This window comes from Eublepharis macularius, chromosome 10 (genome assembly GCF_028583425.1).
Source record: "Eublepharis macularius isolate TG4126 chromosome 10, MPM_Emac_v1.0, whole genome shotgun sequence".
In the NCBI taxonomy this organism is placed as follows: domain Eukaryota; kingdom Metazoa; phylum Chordata; class Lepidosauria; order Squamata; family Eublepharidae; genus Eublepharis; species Eublepharis macularius.
This window is the reverse complement of record NC_072799.1, coordinates 16,263,330-16,281,467: the sequence shown is the minus strand read 5'-3', so window position 1 is coordinate 16,281,467 and position 18,138 is coordinate 16,263,330. Positions and strand designations below refer to the sequence as shown.

The 18,138-nt window shown below is 41.4% G+C and overlaps 1 protein-coding gene across 6 annotated transcripts in view; it reads left to right on the top strand.

Annotated features, from left to right (window-relative positions):
- Positions 1-17,786, top strand: part of LIN54 (lin-54 DREAM MuvB core complex component) — a 40,744-nt gene extending 22,958 nt beyond the window's left edge. For 4 of the 6 annotated variants that reach the window (XM_054990089.1, XM_054990087.1, XM_054990088.1 and 1 more), the window contains 10 exons: positions 317-472; positions 844-1,060; positions 2,174-2,250; positions 2,407-2,604; positions 5,968-6,059; positions 6,778-6,849; positions 8,457-8,559; positions 8,779-8,916; positions 12,566-12,768; positions 14,328-17,786. In XM_054990089.1, coding sequence (XP_054846064.1) covers positions 317-472; positions 844-1,060; positions 2,174-2,250; positions 2,407-2,604; positions 5,968-6,059; positions 6,778-6,849; positions 8,457-8,559; positions 8,779-8,916; positions 12,566-12,768; positions 14,328-14,529 — 1,458 coding nt within the window. In that variant the 3' untranslated portion in view covers positions 14,530-17,786. The remainder of the gene's footprint in view (positions 1-316; positions 473-843; positions 1,061-2,173; positions 2,251-2,406; positions 2,605-5,967; positions 6,060-6,777; positions 6,850-8,456; positions 8,560-8,778; positions 8,917-12,565; positions 12,769-14,327) is intronic. The other 2 variants (XM_054990091.1, XM_054990092.1) reach the window with 2 other exon arrangements.
- The last annotated feature ends 352 nt before the right edge of the window (positions 17,787-18,138 follow it).

The following is an 18,138-nucleotide window of genomic DNA, read 5'->3' as shown; positions in this document are numbered from 1 at the left end:
GATTTGGAAGGAGAACACTAACCACAGTTTGCCAATTCAGAGGTCATGGCAAACTATACTTAATGGATAATTGAAAGCAAAACCACATGCAGAGGGGCAGGGTGTGAGCGCACGCTCATTTCCATTTCTCCAAACCACACATTGGACAGTCATCTAAATTGGACCCATTTTACTGTGAATCTAAGCAGGTTGTGTTGCTTCTTCTCAATGAAAGAATGCTAGCATAGCAATGAGGTAAAATCGGAAGGAGCTGCTATCGTATGGAGCTGTCTGCTATAGAATGCTTTATCTGATGTGTTGTTAATTTGTTAAACAGCTAACAGTGGTGTCAGTCGCCTCACAGCCTCCAAATTCCCCACAAAAAGCAGTAGGCGTTCCTCTAAATGTAGCCTTGGGACAGCAGATTCTCACAGTACAACATTCAACACCCACTTCCCCGGGCAAGGCGGTAACTAACAATACAACTGCTCAGGTATGCTCACCTTATTCACACTCTGGCCACTGCCACTTCTTTTTGTGTCTCCCCTCTGACATGCAGCACTTCAGTCTTGACTATTGCTTCATTTTTATTTCGATGAGCCCAAATGGAATAGTGTAAGGCAAATAACCTAAAGCAAATACAAATGCTAGCTTGTAGCCAGCAAAAAGCACCTGGTGGTGGTATAATAATATGATGATGATGATGATGCATAGTACATTTCAAATGCTTTCCTGTCAGTGCTTTAATCTGAAACGTGAAGGGGAATCATGCCGACCCTTGCTAAAAATAATCATTTGTAAACTGTCAAAGAAAGATGGTGATAGAACAATAACAGGTAATTTTATTATTGTATTGTTTAACAGGCTGTGAAATCTGCAGTGCAGACCCTCACTGTTGGGGGAGTGAGTACATCCCAGTTTAAAACCATAATTCCCTTGGCGACAGCATCGAATGTCCAGCAGATTCAAGTACCTGGAAGCAAATTCCATTATGTCCGACTTGTAACTGCCACAACAGCCAACAGCTCAGCACAGCCGGTCACTCAGAATCCCAGCACCAGCACAGCACCCCTGCAGCAAGGTTGGTAGTCCCCTTGCTGAAATGTTTTGCTTTGTCATTTCAACGGGTTTAAGAGAAGCACAAATAGGAAAGGGGAATAGAGGATTTGTGAAGCAATGAGCAATGTTTGTATTGGACAAAGACGGTTTGTGAGGGTTGAATGCCAGCTTCTGTATTTCCTCATAATGCTTGGATTAATGATTTAGTCAAGGGAGTTTACAGATGATCTTTGTCTAGCTGTGTTACTGTTTTCCAAAAGAACGTGTGGTGTGTGGCTTCTGTCAATTCATTTTATGTTCTTTATGCTTTAGTCCATTCAAATACTAATTGAGACCATGGCTTTATTTGCCTTGTACTTCTTTCTTTAATTTCTCTAAAAGGTGCTTTTAAGAGGTACAGCCTATTAGCGTTAGCTTTTCATGATTTTCATAGCTGTTCATCAAACAGGTAATACTGAAGATTAGATGTATGCAAGTTTTCCATTTATTCAAGATTATGTAGAAGGCCTGTTACATTTGTTGCAACTCTTTGCGTGTTGTGCACGAAGTTTGGTGTGTGTGTGTACTAAATCATGTTAGTAGTTGCTTGTCCATAGTTTTGTGTTGTCCCCTGCCCTGCACCTCCTTTGCACATTCTTAGATATTAGAGCAACTTGTGGAGTTGTGCTTATTTTTAATTTAAGCCAGTTCAGCAAAATGTATGAAGAGCTTTATGGGTAAGTGCTGAGTTGATTTACTGTTATATAAAATATGCCAAAATGTTGACTTTATTTACACCTGTGCAATTAGTTCTTCCAAAATATGAATTGGTAATATGCAGCCCCAGAAAAAGGCATTTGATGTCGTTAGAGGAATACATGTTTTGCAGCTTCTGCCATTTCTCCCCAGCTCAGTGTACAGTGGCAAAACTGCACCTTTCTAGCACAGAAATGTGACATTTTCCCTTTGAATTGGGCGGCTCTTGGCAAAAATCTCTGAACCTCTTATATTGCTTTCCAGTATGAGAGAATGCAGCAAAATGGCCTAGCACCCCAATGAGAGTGAACAACAATGAACTGAAGACCTTGCCACGCATTCTGTGCTTTGCATAGAAGCTTGTGTGTTACATGTCTGATATAGGTTTTTTTCTCAACAGCTAAGCCAATGGTGGTGAATGCAACCCCCGTGCGGATGTCTGTCCCAATTGTACCAGCAGCACAGACTGTCAAACAAGTGAGTTCTCATGTAATTTAGGCTGGTGAATGGATATCAGAGAACTGTGGGTTAGACTACTCAGTATGAATCCGAGGTTTTTCAAAGGTGCTTTAAAAAGTAACTTTCTGCAGAAAAATGAGACCTCGTGTATCATGAAGATTTCCTTCCTTGCAGGTGGCACCCAAACCTGTTAACACAACTTCACAGATAGTTACCACGAGCCAGCCACAGCAAAGACTTATTATGCCTGCCACACCACTGCCACAGATCCAACCAAACCTTACCAACCTTCCGCCAGGCACTGTGCTGGCCCCAGCCCCTGGCACAGGGAACATGGGATATGCAGTTCTTCCGGCTCAGTATGTCACACAGGTAAAGTGTTGGCATGTAGATTAAATTGATCTAAATAAATAAGTCATGAAAAGCTTGTGATTCATATAATTGTTGGGAGCAGGCATTGCGAATATGGCAGTCTGAAGAATTTAGGTTCAAATATCCTGATAGATCTTCCAATTTTTGATGTGTTTTCTAAATCTAAAAAGAAGATAGCCATGAACTATTTTGGAGTTCAAGAAAACAGATTTCCTCATTTCAGTGTTCTATTGGTTGGGTGTATTTGATACAGCATGCAAGTTCCAATTTATTTTCTACTTAAAGTTTGATATGTTGGAAGACAGGTTTTTGTGTGTGTATGTTTTCCTACACACATAATAAAATGGAAGGCATACTAGACTCTTATGCTGAAAACTAACACACATATTTCCTGCATCAGCTCCCATGGTAATACTTCTGGGGTTTTCTTGGACCTGTCTGGTCTTTTGCAGTCTATATTTAGGGATGCTAGTTCATATTCTTTAGTATTCTGTCACTGTCCGTAGCACAAGTGAGAGGCTGTACGTTCTTGGAAGGTGCATAGATTGGTATGGCGAGGGAATATATCTATTTCTTAAAACATTCCTTTCCACCTGGTTCAAGGCAGGTTACAATATTAAACATTTCCAATTACAATCAAAATAAAATAAACCCTATGCTCCCGCACCCCCGCTTTAAAAGATGCCTACCATTCATGCTCCATGATGGAGAAGGCCTGGGCTCTAGTCAATGCCAGATGGGTCACCCTTAATGGTGAGACACCCAATAAATGGCTGCCTGAGGACCATAGTTGGTGCATAGGGACATATGGAAAGTGACAATCCTTCAAATATGTGGGTCCCAGGTCATGAAGGACTTTAAGGGTCATAACCAGCACCTTGAACTTGGAAATAGCTTGACAGCCAATGGAGCTGTTTTAAAATTGGCAAAGTATGTTCCCACTGGCTAGCCCCTGACAATAACTGGGCTGCCACATTCTCAACCGGTTGTAGTTTCAGGGTTGATTTTAGGGGCAGCCTCATGTAGAGTGCATTGTGGTAGAAGTATGGATCAGCAGACTAGATTGGCTGGGTCTTGGTAACTAGAGTTGATGCACCAGGTGCAACTGATAGAAGGTGCTCCTGGCCACCGGGTCCATGAGCACCCCTAAGCTCTTAACCTACTTCGAGAAAGCCAAGTTCAGAACCAAGATGGGTGCACCTGGAGGCTTGGGTAATGAAATACAGAGCTGAGAGTCATCTGCATATTGACACTCCAAAGTTCCAGATGATCTCATTCAGTGACCTCAGCTAGAGATAGAGATTAAAGATCATGGGTGGACCTGTAAATTTCTGCTTTTTTCCTTCAAAGGCTTAGAATAGACAATTGTAGCTGGAACAGCTGCGTGGAAGCTGAATGGAGCACAAACGGTTGAGCTCACCTACTCAATGACGTTTTCCTTCTTTATATCCAGAGAGTGTGCAGAGCTGTTAAGAAATATGAGCTGTTAATGAAATATGAGCTGCAGCAGGGCAATTCATGGGGCAGGTGGAGTTTGACTTGGCAAAGTGGATCTCAGTCCACTAAGCAATTGAAGGAAAAAGTAAGCAGAGAAGAGAAGCCTTTCAGCCCACATCCCTAAAACAAGTCAATACAAAGAAGGAACCACAGTGAACAATCACGACAGCTGAGAAAAGAAAAGTATATGTAACCTAATGCCTGTGACAAATTTTCTTCCAACCAGCTCTTAGGCTACTTTGAAACCCAAACTGAACCCCTTTGCTCTCAAATCAAAACTGAAAATAGAAAGCAGAATTTCTCTCTGCTAGAAAAGTAAACGAGTAGGAAAAACAGAGTTATCAGAAGTGTAGGATACCAATGAATCAGAAAACCAGAATGAAAACCATTAAAATGAAATGAGCATATGCAAAAATTTGGGAAAAGCACATGAATCTGATGAAATTAATTCTGGGGCTGGGCGTGTAATTGCTATGCCATCCAGCTACAGGGATCAAGAGAAGATGGTAACAAAAGCTGCAGAGGAGGTACGGTGTTAGAAGACAGGGACCAAGAGACACGTTGTTGTCCTTGAAGATTTTTCTGAAGGAAGTATGCAGAACTTGGCCATTTCCAAACAGATTTCCGGCTTCTGCAATCCCAGTAGCATCTGGGCTCTGTGCGGAAATGAAGAATACATTGAAAAGCAAATAAAATTAGCTAATTGCACTAGGATATGTCTTCTGTGATAAGCAATGCCCAAACAAGTTAGTTATTTTGTCACTGTTATAAAATATGAGAGGTAGCAGGGAACGTCAGCCAAAATGCAAGGCCAAAGTTGAGAAAGCAGTGTTCCCAGAAGCTCACTTTTGGTTGGTTATCCTCCCTCTACCCAGTTACCCACCTATTTGGCAGCTGGATTTTTTAAAGCTAAAACATACTTTATCCATACTGTTGATAACTTGGTTGGCATTTATTAATTTTTTGATTACAAAATTAAACCCAACAGCCATTGTAGTAAAAAGAGGTGTGTGGAAGTTCCCTAATATTTTTTTAAAAACCAAATAGTATACTTGTGGGGCAAGAAAAAAACATATTGTATGTTTCCCCCCAAATAACAAGATCTAGGTCAGTTTCCTTGGTAATGTGTATGCGGCTGTGTTTCATCAGACCATGAAATCCAGGTATAAGGAAGTCAGAGAACTTTTGAAGTCATAAAATTGTAAACTAGCCTTAGCATCTCAAACCTGTTCTTAACCAGTGTTTTGCTGCCCATGGTAACTGCAGCTGAATTTTTCTGATCTTGGCACCAAAAAATAATATTGGTACCATTATGAGATATTAAAGATTCTTATGTTGGAAAAAGGTTTTTTCCTAGTTACTGTGCTCATCTTTGAACAGAATGTAATGAAAGATGTGTAGGCCTCTTCTACCACTAATTCATGTATCTATTAAATCTGAAGATCCATTGGATGTAATGCAGGACAGAAGTTTGGATTCTAGGAGACCTATAAGCGTAGCTCCCAGAGAAGGAATTTTCTTACATGCTGTCCTGCCACAGCCTACTGACTCTTCCAAAACTCTTCCTGGGGATCAGGAAATACTCATAAATATCTTAGGGTGCGATGTTGGGGTCTGCAGTGGGATGGAGGAATCCAGAAAAATTCCCCCTTCCTGCCAGAAGTAATCTTCCATCACTGGAAATGGACTCTAAGATCAAAGTCTCAGTTTCTAGGAACGTAAATGCCCCCTTACATAAGAATAGTAACATTCAGCATCTTTGGACTTCTGAGAGCAGAATAAGAAGAATATATGATTAATGTAGCTATTTGTGAAAGTACTAATCAACAAACAGCATGTCATGTGCTAACTTTGTGTTTTTGTTAGTTACAGCAGTCCTCCTATGTATCCATAGCAAGCAACACTGGTCTCAGTGGGACCTCTAGCATTCAAACCCAAGCCCGACTGCCGTTCAACGGGTGTGTATTTTTGTAGATAAGTATCAAAAATTTGGTGCCATCTTTTAATTCCCCAATGAAAGAGAAAGGGCTTGTAATCTCAGGGAATTATTTGGTATTCAGCTATTGAAACAGCCGAGATTCCAGCACTATTTAGATTAAGATTTTTTTTCCCCAGAGCACAATGGGTAGTGGTGCCAGAGGCTTTCCTGCTTTCTGTGTAGTGTGTGGCCTTGACTCACTGGCCCATGTCCTTTATTTTATTTGTTTGATGTGTTTAGCCATTCCTCCCACCTCTAAGGCTCAGGGGAAATAACTTCGTATTAAAACCCTGAAACTAGACAGCTAAAATAGATTAAAACCTTATATAAATCTGACATCCAGATATCCAGGGTAAGATGACATTGTTGGCCAATCTTAAGTGAAGATGGGACGTCTGGATGAGGGTAGCCTGTTTGATAAGTTGCTCAGATTTCCATTAGCCTCGGCATGTGTGACACATTAACAGTTCTCTCCTGGCTCCAGTACAGTTTGGGGGAATGACTGTTCTGATATGTCCCCGGTGGAGCTACACTTACTTTGTGATGCTGTTGGCACTGGGTGGGCTAGGTTGTCTAGGTTAATCTGTGGGAGCCAGATGGTCCTTCTCATGGAACTCAAAACGGCCAATATCAGCAACTGATCTGCCCTCTTGTTTTAGCGGAAGAAACTGAAGTTGTTAACATTGTTTGTGTTCTAGAATAATATCCTCCGAGTCTGCAAATCGTCCCCGAAAACCATGCAATTGTACAAAATCCTTGTGCCTGAAGTTGTAAGTATAGCCTTTTGAGTGTTGCTTCCCTCAGAATTTGAAAAAAAATTGTATTTGCACTTTTGTATTTTTGAGCAAGAAATCTCATTTTAGTTTAAGTGTTCCACAGATCTTTAAGGGTGTTGTTTTTGTCCCAAATTCACTTTGCAGCAGATAGTTAGTTTACTTGTGCATTTGCATCTTAAGAAACACAAACTGCTGTGGAGCTTGCACAGTGCTATTCAGCTCTAGGGGTGTGCATCGCAAAAAGATTTGGGTTCGGAAAAAAAGTTCGGAAATACCAGAATTCTGAAGTGGCAAGCCGCTTCGGAATTCTAGTATTTACTCGCTTTGGTATGCTCCATAAAGATTCGGAGCATGCTGAAGTAAGGGGGAGCCACCCCCCCCGGGGGCAACCCCTCCACCCCCCCCCCCACTTACCTGGCCAGCAGGGAGAGGGGGAGGGCGATCAGCTGGGCGGCGGGATGCCACTGCCGCACGTGCGAAGCTGGGATGGCCTGGAGCCAGCTCCTCTGCCTCTGCTGCTGCCTGCGCAAGGCCGGGATAGCCCGGAGCCGGCTCCTCTGCCACTGCTTCACCTCCTCTGGGCCTGCAGGGCAGCGGGGAAGGCCAGAGCCGCTGCCTCCGGCTTTTCCTGCCCCTTAATTGGCCGCCACAGCGGCCATTTGAGGTGCAGGAAGGGCTTTCTCTGCCTTGTCCATCACCCCGCAGCCCTGCAGGGCGACGGGGAGGGCTGGAGCCACTGCTGCCAACCGCCTCTTTGGCAGCAGGGCCAAGGTAAGTGGAGCTGGGGGGCTGGGGCTGGAGTTTGGGGGAGATGTTTAAAGGGCTCTGCTGCTTGCAAGCAGCAGGAAAGAGGCCTTTTAAACTTGGCCCCGAAGCTTTCCTAAGCATTACGAATGCTTCGGAAAGCTTTGTTTCGGGATTTCCGAATCGGGTCCAATTCAGGTATTTTACTCGAATCGGAAACCCGAAGTGCACATCCTTATTCAGCTCTTCATGGATGATAGATTGTGTGAGGCCTTTTGATATGAAATGTTTCTTTAGAGCCGGATACGTTATTGGTCTTGAAGGCAAAATATTGTTGTCAAACTGCATTTTGCCATATTATTAATTTATTATTTACTTCATTTATTCCCCACCTTTCTCCCCAATGAGGACTCAAGGTGGTTTACATAATTCTCTTATCTTCCATTTTATCCTCAGAACACCCCTGTGAGGAAGGTTAGGCTGAGAGTGGAAGCGAGCTTCCATGGCAAAGTGGGGATTTTGAACCTGGTTCTCCCAGATCCTAGTCCAGCACTCTAACCCTCTACCACACTGGCTCTCATATTATGGTTGGTTGGTGGTATGTTTTTGGCAGATCATGGTACAGTGCAAACAACATTTTGGCACAGTAGCCACAAATCACAGTTCTGTACTCTGTGGTACTCTGGAAATTTTTCACTTTGCTGGGAGGTATCTTCAGTTTTACTTAACAGTACTTGTTATGGCAACATTTGAGAGTTTTGTCAGGCAGGAGGCTGGTTGGAAGATCTTCTGGAACTCTTACTAGCACATCCTGTGCAGATGTTGGTGTTCAAGCCCTACCTGGGATCTCTTTTCAGGTATTGTGACTGCTTTGCCAATGGCGAGTTCTGCAACAACTGCAACTGTACAAATTGCTATAATAACCTGGACCATGAAAATGATAGACAGAAAGCAATCAAGGTAAAAATCCTCTGCTTCACAGTGATAGATCCAAGGGAATCCACATTACTAAGTTTGCTGTTACTTCTGAAAGGGGAGTAACTCCTTGTAGGAGAATCTTAGAACATTCATCCTACTTGATGAATGAATGACTTTTTCCTTTATAAGGCTGGGTCTTGAATCTTTAGCGCTTGTTTCCTGCTTGTACACTGATGCACTTTTTTGTGTCTGCCTTGCTAGGCCTGTCTTGACAGAAACCCTGAGGCCTTCAAGCCCAAAATAGGGAAGGGAAAGGAAGGTGAGTCAGACAGGCGGCACAGCAAAGGTTGCAACTGCAAGCGGTCTGGATGCCTCAAAAACTATTGCGAATGCTACGAGGTGAGATTTGAAATCGGCTGTTTTTCTTCTCTCCTGAGTACTTTTTTCTTATTAATCTCTCAAGTTAAATCTTGCAGAAGCTCCACAATGGTTCCGAATTTTTAGAAGCTCTGATCCGCATTATTTTTATGCCCTGTGAATATATATGTTGCTCAGATACCAAAGTTATCTTCAACCACTAACAGCCTGCTAACAGAAAAAACAGTCTTATTGCTCTGGAAAAGGCTTGGTGTAATGATTTTAAGTAAATGTGTGTATGTGACTTTAAGTGCTTGGTGTGGTATAGATGAAGAGTGGGGGTGAAAGAGAGGGATGAGTGAGTGAGATGATTGGTTGATGACAGAGTGTGGGCAGAGTGAATGCAGTTTTAGACAGAGTGGAGAGAAAAGATTGAGTCTGGGAAAAGCAGGCAAGCTGTGTGCTGCCTGAGCTTGTGTATGTTGTCTGAGAGAGAGATAACTTGGTGGAAGCCTGAACTGTGTGTTTGTGAAAGAACATTCAGTCAGGAGAAAGCAGGCAAACTGTGCGCACGCCTGAGAAAAGGTCTTAACTTATACTTGAGAGAGAAATTAATATCAAAAGCAGGCAATCTGTGTGTGAAGCCTGAGAGAAGATCTATGTGACTGGGTTTAAGTAAAGTAACTTTAATTGAGAACTAGTCTTTTGATACAATCAAGTTTTAGAAATAATATGAAACTGCTATGCTTCTTATAAAAATAAAAGTTGGTTGTTGTTTTTTTTAAATCCCAGAGTTATTCCTATATCCCATTCCTATCCTCAGGGCCACATAGTACCACGAAAAGCCTGACCCTTGGGCGCGTTACTAAAAGGAAAAATTTAAGTTATTCTAGAATTTAATTCCTGGTGGCAGCAATCTACCAAGAGGGGGCAAGAATAAAAGACTTAAAGACCAAATCTACCCAAGAGAAAAAAGAGTGATAACACTTGGGCTCTGACTTTGGCTAACCTCCAGGGGGAGAGGGAGTTCTATGGCCAGGAAGTAACTTCAGATAAAACATTCTGCCATGTCTTAACTATTTTGGTCACTTCCATATATCAGGCATCAACAAGACAGTCTACTTGTAAAGTTGCATGACTTCTGTCTTGGAAATTGCTGACTTAGGTTGAGATATAAAATTTCTAAAACATGGAACTAATGGGAGAAAAGTTATTTCCATTTTGGAAAAGGGAAATTGAAATATATGGAATACTAACTTATCAGATCTGAACTATTGCTTTAACAATATCAAATGAATCATTTGTAATATAGTTAACCTATAAAATTTTTGTTTCAAGTGCATAGCCATGTTGGTCTGCAGTAGAAGAGAAAACTTGAATCCAGTAGCACCTTTAAAGACAAAAGGTATAAGATTTTGAGAGACAAGCTCCTTTCATTAGATTTGACGAAGGGAGCTTGACTCTTGAAAGCTTAAACCATGGAAAATCTCATCGGTCTTTAAGGTGCTAATGGACTTTAAATTTAAAAATATAAATGCCTTACCTTTTTTACAAGAAATTTTTTTTAATATTCTTGTGATACCTACCCCCTTCCCCCTTTTTGGGTCTTAAACAACTTAACTGATATTAGAGGCATTTTTAAATTCGAAAATAAGAAAATGTTTTATTTCACATAATGGGGAATAGTCAGGTGAAATCGGGGTTGAACATTTCCGAGGTAATTTAATATAGATACCTCTGAGGTAAAATCAGTACATGCACAGACTTTAGTTCTTAAGTTTCAGACTAATGAGAATTTCTTAAGCTCTTCATAGTTACTTAAATCTTTATGTTGAGAGGCTTTTTTTCTAGTATTTTCCCACTTTCTTTGAGTATTCTTACTCTTTTGGTTTTTAAGAAGGCTGGTACCCTCTTTCCAGTACCAGACCCCTTCTCTTGAAACACAAGTGCTTGTCTTCATTTTCTAACTGACTCTTAAGGTCTCCAAAGGCAGTTTCTTACCACACCAGGTTTCTTCACTCTTCAGAGCTAGCTCCCTGTTGACTGGGTAGGGAAATTCTTCTCTCACTAGAAGATCTATTCCCTTTCTTTGGCCCGAATGGGAGTCTTCACCTACTTCCCAAATTTCCTTGCCAACTTGCCCCCAGTTCTCCTGTCTGTGTTCAGCTGCTTTCAGTCAGGGCTGAATCTCCAAACTGTCAGTCCTCGAGTCCTCTCAGCTAGGGCTGAAATCAGACTCTCAGTCCCGCATCCAGTTCAGAAGTCTTTCTCTGTTCAGCTCATGCTACCCAGTTAGATTCCTTGGATTAGCCTGTCACTCAAGGCTCTCTATTTCTGTGAAGAATTAAACCTTAACAGCCCTTCAACTGTTTGTACAGCACTTCCAAGCTTTTAAAAAGTGCAGTCCATCTCAATACTACAGAGAGCTGCACCTGTATCTTAATTTTTGCTTTATGAGAGTTAGGAAGAAGTAAACACTGAAAATAGTAAACACAAATTTTGTAGAACGCAAAAGAAAGTATATTATTCAGAGGGAAACTGTTACATACAGTCAGAACAGGACTATCAATATATTTGGATATTGTTAAACTTTAAACATTGAGAGCATTGGACTCTTCAGCATCATATAGCATATTAATTGTGTACAAAATTAGTCACATTTAACCACCATATCCTTAAAAATATGTTGTGTATGTCTACAATATTTATTCATCATGATTTAATGTGGTAGCTTTTACATAAAAAATCTCATACTGTTCATTTTGACTGAATAAAAGCTTCCCCTTGGAAACAATTGTGCTGTATACGATAAGTCATTGGCGGAAAGCTTTTAGGTTGAACGTAAAACAGGACTTCAGATCTACAAACAGCACACAGAGCCCAAGATTCTTGGCTCCCTCTCCCGTGGCAGCCCCAAATACCCCCTTTTCCACAGGACCAGGATTTCTAGGGTGGGGGTGGGGATTTCAGATTGATGTAGGAGGGGAAGCCAGGAAATTTGTGCTCAGTTGGCAGGCTTCCTATTGTCTTCAGAAACACTCCACTGGATCCCAGCTGTTGGGAACAATGAGAAACTTGGATATCTGGGAAGATTATAATATAGACTTCCCTTGCTTTATGTTGAGAGTGAGATGACCTTTATTTTTCTCAGCTTGTGTATATTACATTCAAAAGATTATTTCCTTGTTTTGCCCTTATCAGTATAGTAAACCTCTGACTTACCTTTTTTCAGCAGAAGGAAATAAAGATGGGCCTCTTTAGGGTTGTGCTACATAGATTTATTTTTCTATTATGTTCTAGTCAGGGCTGCATTTTGCAAAGGTGTTTGCCAGTTTGGTTTAGTGGTTAAGAGCACAGGACTCTAATCTCTAACATGGTTTGATTCCCCACTCCTCCACTTGAAGTCAGCTGGGTGGCCTTGGGCTAGTCACAGTTCTCTGGAGCTCTCTCAGCCCCACCCACCTCACAGGGTGTTTGTTGTGGGGATAATAATAACATGCTTTGTAAACCACTCTGAGTAGGCATTAAGTTGTCCTGAAGGGCAGTATATAAATCGAATGTTGTTGTTGTTGTTATTAAAATGCAACCGCTTTGAGCACTTGTTGTGGTACACACTTGTAAAATAAAAAACCATGCAGTTCTACAATACATGAGCAATATCTCCCCCCCCCCTTGTATTTCTCCTTCCTAGGCCAAGATCATGTGTTCCTCAATCTGTAAATGTGTCGGCTGCAAGAACTTTGAAGAAAGCCCAGAGCGGAAGACATTAATGCACTTGGCAGATGCGGCTGAGGTGCGAGTCCAGCAGCAAACGGCTGCCAAGACAAAGCTGTCGTCACAGATTTCAGACCTGCTAACGAGGCCGGCACCGGTGCTGTCCAGTGGCGGGGGAAGGTGTGTTCCCATGCTGTGGTTTGCTGATTCAAAATAAATCAGCTTGAATAGAGGATATAAGGAGGGCAAGCCAATAACTTTGTTAGGGGAGACGATTGCCACTTCCCTGGGCTCCTCCTGCATTCTTAGAATCATAGAGCTGGAAATTCACAACTACCCCTGCTCCATGCCCAGAAGATAACAAAAAACTTCCAGGATCCCTAGCCAAACTGGCCAAGAGAAAATTGCTTCTTGAAACCAAAGTGGCAATTGGCATTACCCCGGGTGTGTACGAAGGGGCCATGAGTACTAAGCGCTGATGTAACCCTTCCTGCCCTCCCTCTAATGCTCTGCCTAGGTTCACAGAATCAGCATTGCTGTCAGATGGCCCTCTAGCCTCTGCTTAAAAACCTCCAAAGAGGGAGAGCCCACCACCTCCCGAGGAAGCCTGTTCCACTGAGGGACGGCTCTAACTGTCAGGAAGTTCTTCCTAATATTTAGCTGAAAACTCTTTTGCTTTAATTTCAACCTGTTGGTTCTGGTCCAGCCTTCTGGGGCAGTGGAAAATTGTCTCCTCTCCAGGCTAAACATACTGAGCTTCTTCAACCTTTCCTCATAGGACTTGGTTTTCTTCTCCTATCCGTTCCCCCCGATACTGTCCCTCCAGCCTTTCTTCATTATTGCAGCTTCATTTCCTTAATGGTTGCAGCGATTCCTAGCCAAAGAAAAAGCACAGTGCCATATCCTAGTGTAGGTGTCCCCAACCTTTTCGAGCCTGCTTGCACTTTGGGGATTTTGATTCAGGGTGGTGGGTGCAGCCCCAAAATGGCCACTGCAGGAGGTGGAGCGCACACACTTAGGAAGCCAAAGTGCAGGGGATGAGAGGAGTAATTTATTAAAAATACAATGAGGAAGAAGAGTGTAAGAGAGAATAAAATCTACACGGTAGTGCCAGCTTCTGCTGAAACAATGTTATTTTATGGTTGTTGTGGGTTTTCCGGGCTGTATTGCCGTGGTCTTGGCATTGTAGTTCCTGACGTTTCGCCAGCAGCTGTGGCTGGCATCTTGAAGAGTGGGGAATCTTGAAGATGCCAGCCACAGCTGCTGGCGAAACGTCAGGAACTACAATGCCAAGACCACAGCAATACAGCCCGGAAAACCCACAACAACCATCGTTCTCCGGCCGTGAAAGCCTTCGACAATACAATGTTATTTTAATCTGTACCCCAATCATATCTCCAGTGGCCAATTAGAAGACCTGCTGGGCAGGAACCCCATTTGGCATTTGCCAGGAAAGGTGTGGGTAGTAATCATGGTATCCCCAGGCACCATGTTGGTCTAGTGGCTGCCTGTGTCCCCACCCCTACCCCCACCCCATTTCTAGCTTAAAGAGCCCATGTTAAAATCACATAACAGTGTTATTGTTCATAGATCTTATGGGGAAAGAGAAATGAAAACTTACTGAAGAATCACACAGAGTTTGAAGTATTATAATCCCATTGCTAAGAAATGTTTCTAAAGATTGCCTTCTCCGTGCCCTCTATGAAATGCAGGTACTCAGGCTGTTCTTTCCTTTCCAGGTTGCCATTCACCTTTGTAACGAAGGAGGTTGCTGACGCAAGCTGTGACTGCTTACTTGCACAAGCTGAGCAGGCGGAGAAAGCAGGGAAATCGAAAGCAATGGCGGAACGGATGATCCTGGAGGAATTTGGACGTTGTCTGATGAGAATCATTAATGCGGCAGGAAAGTCTAAAAGTGACACTTGTGCCATGAACTGCTGACTGTCTTGAAAACAAGCCGTCGTCTGAATGGGACACTAAAAGGCACAGGGACACTTTCTGATTTGCAGCAGCTGGTGATAGTGATAGTCTTTCACTCTTATTCGGGTGCTGCTTAGTTTGCATTGGCTTATCTTAATATTGAACCAAGAGACTTAATGAGTACCCTTTTAGCTTAACTTTCTTCTTTCTAGGATGGCACCTGTTTTCTTCCCAACTTCTAATCTTCGGAGAATTGAGATGGCCTTTTTCTTCTTTCTCTTTTAAGAAAAGTTCTTCAAGCAATCTTTTAAATTATTATTTGCAATTTTAGAGTTGAATTTGTAATGGGGGAGGGGGGTAGACAAGACACCAGCCACAGTCTTATCAGGAGCATTTCCTGTGAAAGCCCCAGTGACATGACTGGATGTTCCTAACAAAAAAAATATTGTAGAGATATTTCTAATATATTTTATCAGTATCACAGTGCAGCTTTAGCTTTGAAACAGAGTAAATAACAGTACATGGATGGGTGAGCTAATGCTGAAAGAAATTTTTTTTTCCTAAAAGCAAATCTTGAGGATTATCTTGCTGGTTGCTATTCTGATTTCATGGGGAACACAGTTTGTGGTGGTCTTACAGTGATTTTATATTAAGAGTAATACATTATCAGAAGCTAGGGGCAGAAATGTACAATATTGTTAGACATAAATCAAGGTCAAAATTAGTAACAGCCTCAAATACCATAAAATAATCTTCATCACTTTTAAATGTACCATTCCAAATTGTATCAAGCCGCTTCCGTTTGGGTTCTGAGAGATCAATAGTTTGTGTATTTTGACAAACTCATGCGGACGATCCTCAGTGCTCCAAAGAAGTGAATACGAAAACCTTTCAAGAATTAAGCTGTCATTGCACAGGTAGCAACCAATAGGCTTCTTGTCACCTCCACGGCACACTCTGAGATGCCCCAATAGGATCATCTAGTAGCATTTCCAATATGTAGCTCTCCAAAATCTTTTATACTTAGGCACTTCTGTAACATTTAAGTGGGGAAAAAACCCCTCACGTCTTTAGTCCAACGTTCCAGCATAAATGAACACACACAAGCAATGCTTGAGGATCTTACAGACCGTTCAAAAAGATTACTTTTCAAGCGGAACCTTTTTAAAATTAATGCATGGGGGCAGGGGGAAGCATAGGGCAATCCTTAGTTTGGTTATTTTTGCCTGCTGGTTAGTTGGTAATCAACTGTTCGTCAATGCTGGGCAGGATCCCCCCCCCCACACACACACACAAACATACAACTAGTTTTGTGTGCTCAAGAAGAGGGTCTTGGGTTTCCCCTCAAGTTTCTTAAATAAAATTCCTCATATCACACAGGAAAGCTTTTGTTAAACTGAGGGAACTTCCAAAGACTGCCCGTGATATGGCATGGGGGAAGAATTCTGCTTAAAAAAACACCTCCCTCCCGCCCCCCGGTCCCTACCTAAAATAATTCTGTGGATCCCAGCTGTCATTGGCGAGAATACTTGGAAACGGCTTAAGGGGTTGCAGCAACTCTCTTAATAGGAACGATGTGTGCGTTGTTTTAAGTTGCGCTAAATAGGAGCTGAGGGTGTCGTTTTTAAGCAAAGAGTTTTTAACTATGGTGTTATTTATGATGAAGCTTGACTAGGATAAACATACGGCCACAGTCCAGCACTGAAACCCTTAAGCCTGTTAAGTGCTTCTTCTGCCTCTATTAGTTTGTGGCTGAAATAGATCAGACAGTGGAGGATTTCATTCGGAAATAATATAAAGCAAACTTCATTTGCCTTTTGTGCCTGCAAAATCTATCAAACAAATGTGGGAAGAACTGAACGTTCTGAGCTGACTCGTGGATATAGTGGAAATTTGAATGTGTTCAGCTGCAGTGAGAATCAGCAATAGAGTGCCAGCTATGATTTTCAGCAGACAGCAAACCAGGTCCTGGGAGGTATTAACAGAAAGGTGTTCAAACTAGCTGCCTCTTAATATGAAACTGTTAACCCTAGTCACCTCTGCATTTCTGATTTCATCTCAAATTAGCTTATCTTTTAAAAATAAATTCCAGCAGTGCAGTGGTTTAGCCCGACATTGTATCCAGGCAAAACTAAACATGTTGACCTCTTGATAGAACAGATAGAGTGAAACAACATGGCTTGGGACGGAGATTCATAGAAGTAACCACCTTTCTAACAAATCTTATTAAAACGTTAACAGAATAGCATGGAGTTTTTCAGTATAGTAAATTGTTCAGTATTTCATGAATGGGTGGGATATAAGCCTGATGTTTGAATTGGCAAATGGATATCTTTCTCGATTTCTTAGTTCTCCCCGTAATTATAATACCACAATTCTTTTTTTCAAAAAGGGATATTTTCTCCATGTAACTGTACATATATGTATTATTATAGAACTATGTATGTACACACATAGCAGGCGTACGTATATATGTACACAATCCTGAAAAGGAAGCTGTGGTTCATTTTAGCAGAATTCTTTTATAATTAGAACTCTGACTTGGAGGGTACAAAGTCAGTGCATTACCTTTCAGAGTAGATGACGAAGAGTCACCTTTTACTGATTCAGTATGCGTCCATATGATAACAGTTGTATAAATGTAAATTAGTGTAAGTGGATAAATAATACTTGATCAAGTTATTTTTCAAATTGCAACATGCATCCCTTTTGTCTAGAACTAAACCTGTTTAATTTTGTACATATTCTGTGTCTTATTCTAACTTGCACCTTTTTTGTGATGTGTATTTATAAGTGTGCAGAAACCATTTTGTGAAGTTTGAATTCCTGTTGTAGATTATGTATGACAGAATTGCGTGTAAAGATTTGAAGAAGGTGCAATCAAAGATCTAGTTTTCTCTCTGTATTAGAACAAGCTTTCCCCAGTATTTAGCTTGGTTCTTCCCTCCCGCACCCCTTGACCATTTGCATGAAATTGCTGAAGAAAATAGGCAGTAAAAATCCATGAAAATGCTGCAATTTATGATGCACTCCTGTGCATAACATCTCCATTTCAATGGGGTGACTGTGGAATCCCTGCAAAAAAGCCCTATAGAAATCATTCTGCTCCTGGGCCAGGCCCATTGTCAGTCGAGTGGGGGAGAGTTGCTTGGGGTTAATTTTCTAGTTCTGGTTTACATCTAAAAATAGAATTAAATTTATATTTACTAGACCTATTCAAAGATTACACTTTTCTATATTGTAAAAACAAAACTGTCAGATAAATCACAAAGAAAAAATAAAACATTTATACTATTCTGTATAAGGAGACTTCTGCATGGGAATTTCTTTACAACAATAAGGTAATATAACGATTTTTTTAAACTACCAAATTTTATTAAGAGCCCTGCTAGATCAAACTAAGGCAATAAGGTAATATAAAGATTTTCTTTTTAACTACCAAATTTTATTAAAAGCCTGCTGGGTCTAAGGCTCCATCGAGACCCATTGCCCCCCGTTATTTAACCCCTAAGTATTACATATGTATGAAGCTGTCTTATCTTGATTCAGATCATTAACCCATCTTAGCACACTATTGTCTGTGATGACTAGCTTTTTAATGAGGGAAATTTTCACTACACACTTGTTATG